The sequence below is a fragment of the Setaria viridis genome, chromosome 1 (assembly GCF_005286985.2).
Source record: "Setaria viridis chromosome 1, Setaria_viridis_v4.0, whole genome shotgun sequence".
Classification (NCBI taxonomy): Eukaryota; Viridiplantae; Streptophyta; class Magnoliopsida; order Poales; family Poaceae; genus Setaria; species Setaria viridis.
The window spans coordinates 18,647,578-18,651,826 of record NC_048263.2 but is presented as its reverse complement, the minus strand read 5'-3'; the positions used below and the strand labels follow the sequence as shown (position 1 = coordinate 18,651,826).

Here is a 4,249-nt window from a genome sequence, read left to right as displayed (position 1 = left end):
GCGGCAGCGAAGGTGGGGACACCTACCCTAGCGGACGCGATGGAGACATCGGCGGTGGTGGGGGCAGGAACGCCTGCCCGGAGATCATGATGGAGGCGGGGACACCTGCCCCGGCGGCCGTGATGGAGGCCGCGGCGGCGACAGGGATGGGAACACCTGATCCGGCAGCTGTGACGGAGACGGTGGAGGATGTGCCGGAGCCATCGTCGAGGCCGGCGGCGTCAAAGGCGGTGGCGCCGGCCCAAGCGGCGGCGTCGGGGACGGCGGCGTTGGGGGCGGCCAGAGCGGCTCCCACCCTTGCCTTGGTTAATCCCGTTCCCAAGGCGTGGGGTGGGCCTACCCTGCGCTGGAGGGTACGCGATGACCCGCAGCGACCCCTCTTCGTGCTGGACGACGCCGAGGAGTGGGGCAAGTGGTAGGCGGTGTAGGGCGGGCTTGCGAATGTCCGCGCTGCCCTATCTTCCATGATGGGGGAGTTGGACGGCGTTGTCGTTCCTGGTGGCCAGGTATGGTGTTTTCCCCGGCGGTTGTTTTCCTCTTATCTCTTCGTTGCTGAGCATAGATTGTTTTGTAGGCCCTCCAGGACTGCAGCCGAGGGAAGTCCGAGTTCCTTCAGCTTGAGCGGGAGCTCTAGGAACACTTCTCCACGGAGAGGAGGCGGACCGGGGAGCTGACCATGCAAGTCGCCGCCGCTCAGCAAGTCATCAACGACCTGCGCAGGCATGAGCAGGTGGCGCGGGAGGATGCGCGGCAGGAGGAGGACAAGTTCAAGGCCGTCATTGAGAAGGCTCGCCTCGATCACGAGGAGTTCCAGGCCGCTCTTGAGAAGGCCCACCTTGATGCCGAGGAGCTCGCAGGGCTAAAGGGGGAATATGAAGCCCTTCAGAAAACCGTCGAGCGTATCCGGTGCGAGCGGCAGAAACCTTGGTAGGACCATGACTTCGAGACGACCCAGAGGGACGAGGCCGAGAAGATGGCGGTCGAGCTCGGGGCGGAGGTTAGTCAGCTCCACATGCAAGTGTAGGGGCTTCAGACCACTGTGGCCCAGGGGCTCGACCGGGAGCGTGAGTTGAAGGCTCAGTCCGAGGGTAAGGCTCCTCTTGTCTCTTTGCCTTTGTGGTATTGTGATTGTTTCTGACTAGGACTTCTGTGGACGGACCTTATAGCCGAAATCGCCTGGCTGAGGGAGGTCCTCGACACGGAGCGCGCCGAGCACAGCAACCTGCGGGATGCGGTCCATGTTGTCTGCGATGGCCTCAGCATGGTTCAGGGGGAGGGGATGAGTTCGTTGGCGACTCATGTCCTTGGGATGTACCGGCAGGCCCGCGAGATCGCTTAGGAGGCGCTCCGCGTCGGCGTGAGGTGAGCCTTCGGTGTCTTCGGCTCCCACTACTCCGGCATCAACTTCGCCAGGATGAGCGGGGGGTACGCCTTTGGCTACTCCGAGCTGGATGAGATCGAGCTGGACTTTTCTATAGGATGCGTCGATGCTCAACCCAGCGGAGGCCTTGGCGAAGCTTCTAGAGGATGAAGCCATCCCGCCCGAAGACCCCAGGATGAGTTAGCTGTATCGGGCTTAGGCGTCCCAGATGTAAATATGTTAGTTTGACTTTGAACTTGTTTTTGTGATGGCCACAGAGGCCTTTTCTATAATTTGTCGAAAAAAGTTTTCGATCCTCTTTCTTGTTTTTTGGGTTTGGAAAGTTTAGAGCGCGGGTCAGGCGCGTCAGTAAGCGCTGATGGGAAAAAGCACTGTAGCCGCTGGGGCATAGGGTTTTTTGCAGTCCAATCAGTCTTGCCTGAACGCCATTCGTGCACTCTCTCCTTTTCATGCCCAAATGTTTAGGAAGAGGGTCGGCTCGAAAAGAAATGGCGGTTTGAGAATATGTCAAGTGACTTGGGCTGGAGCCCCTGATATCCCCCGAGGGATATGCGGCCCTGGGGCAGAGCCACGGTCGGATATCCCTGAGTTCGATATGAAACTTGAACGAAATCGACTCAAATTCATTTTCCGTTGAATCGACAAGTTACAGAAGTGTTTATGTACAGAACATGGAAACAAAAACTAAGGGTAGAAGCGTCTTAGCTGCTCTATGTTCCAAGCGTTGTTGAAGATCTGTCCGTCAGGGGTTGGCAGCTTGTACGTGCCTGGCCACAGTACTTGCGCGATGATGAATGGGCCTTCCCATGGAGGGGTCAGCTTGTGCCGACCTCTGTTGTCCTGGACGAGGCGGAGCACCAGGTCGCCGACGTTAAATGCTCGGCCTCGCACCTTACGACTAGGATATCGTCGTAAGGCCTGCTGGTACTTGGCCGAGTGCAGCAGGGCCACATCGCGTGCTTCGTCGAGCTGGTCTTGTGCATCTTCGAGCGATGCCTGGTTCCCCTGTTTGTCGTATGCCTTGACCCTCGGCGATCCGTACTCTAGGTCGATGGGGAGGATTGCCTTGGACGCGTAGACCATGAAGAATGGGGTGAAGCCGGTCGCCCTACTGGGGGTCGTCCTCAGACTCCATAGGACCGCGGGGAGCTCCGCGACCCACCGGCCGCCGAACTTTTTGAGGCGGTCGAAGATCCATGGCTTGAGACCCTGGAGTATCATGCCGTTGGCCCGTTCAACCTGCCCATTCGTGCGGGGATGCACCATGGCCGACCAGTCCACTCAGATGTGGTGGTCGTCGCAGAACTGGAGGAATTTCTTCCCGGTGAACTGCGTGCCGTTGTCCGTGATGATGGAGTTGGGGACTCCGAAGCGATGGATTATGTCGGTGAAGAATTGTACCGCCTGCTCGGACATGATTTGCGCAACCGGTCATGCCTCGATCCACTTGGAGAACTTGTCGACGGCGACAAGCAGGTGGGTGAAGCCCCCAGGCGCTTTCTTGAAGGGCCCGACGAGGTCCAGACCCCAAACCGCGAAGGGCCATGTGATGGGGATGGTCTGGAGTGCCTGTGTGGGCAGATGAGTTTGGTGCATGAAGAATTGGCACCCTTCACAGGTGCGTACCACGAGGCTGGCGTCGGCGACCGCCGTCGGCCAGTAGAAGCCCTGCCGAAAGGCGTTCCCAACGAGGGTTCTTGGCGTGGCGTGGTGGCTGCAGGCTCCGGTGTAGATGTCCTGAATCAGCGCCTTTCCCTGCTTGATCGGGATGTAGCGCTGGAGGATGCCGGAGTGGCTCCGCTTGTATAAGCTCCTGGTCAATGATGATGAAGGATTTGGCACGGCGCACAATCCTACGTGCCTCCGTCTTGTTCGCCGGGAGCGTCTCGCGGATAAGGTAGTCGAGGTACGGCGCTCTCCAGTCAGGGGGAGGTTAGGCCCCTCTGCTGGGTTCACATCGATCTCCATGACCTCAGGGTCGGAGGGGTCGGCCTTCGAGTCCAGGACAAGTGGAGCATTGCGGACCTTGCCTAGGTCGGCGCCCGAGTCCGGGACAGGTGGCGCGTTGCCGACCTCTCCTGGGTCGGCGCTCAAGTCCGGGGCAGGTGGTGCGTCACCGACCCTTCCCGGTTCGTGGTAACGGATCGAGGGCTTGTATTGGTCACTGATGAAGACGCTGTCGGGGATGGGCTTTCGGCCGGATGCCACCTTCGCCAGTTCGTCGGCCGCCTCATTGAAACGCCTCGTGACGTGGTTGAGCTCTATTCCGTCGAACATGTCTTTGAGCTTGCGGACTTTGTTGCAGTAGGCTGCCATCTTGGGGTCGTGGCAACTCCACTCCTTCATGACTTGTTCGACGACTAGCTGAGAATCGCCTCGGATGTCCAGCCGCCGGATGCCCAGCTCGATGGTGATGCGAAGCCCGTTGAGGAGGGCCTCGTACTCAGCAACATTATTAGATGCAGGAAAATGGAGGCGGATGATGTACCTCATGCGCACGCCTTGGACTCGGACAGGACCTCGCTGATGAAGTACACCGGGTACTACACCTTGAGGGCATGTCCCTCTTCTTCTCGCTCCACTACCACAGCCGCGCTAACCACCTGGGTGATCGCCGCGATGTAGAGCAGGAGGGGCTACTCGTCGGTTGGTGGGACCAGGATCGGGGCCTTTGTCAGGAGGTTCTTGAGCTGGTCAAGTGCCTCCATGGCCTCAGCGGTCCACTCAAAGCGGTCGGTCTTCTTCAGGAGTTGGTAGAGAGGGAGCCCCCGTTCGCCGAGACGCGAGATGAAGCGGCTCAGGGCCGCCAGGCATCCCGTGACGCGCTGAACTCCCTTTATGTTTTAGATCAGCCCCATGTCGCTCATG

The 4,249-nt window shown here is 59.4% G+C and overlaps 1 protein-coding gene across 1 annotated transcript; it reads right to left on the bottom strand.

Annotated features, from left to right (window-relative positions):
* Positions 1–1,138: 1,138 nt before the first annotated feature.
* On the bottom strand, positions 1,139–3,697 carry LOC117854586 (uncharacterized). The gene is made up of 2 exons (XM_034736812.1): positions 3,008–3,697; positions 1,139–1,222 (listed from the first exon to the last, which is right to left on the bottom strand). Exons 1-2 carry the CDS (start codon positions 3,695–3,697, stop codon positions 1,139–1,141), a joined length of 774 nt encoding a protein of 257 aa, XP_034592703.1.
* Between the last annotated feature and the right edge of the window lie 552 nt (positions 3,698–4,249).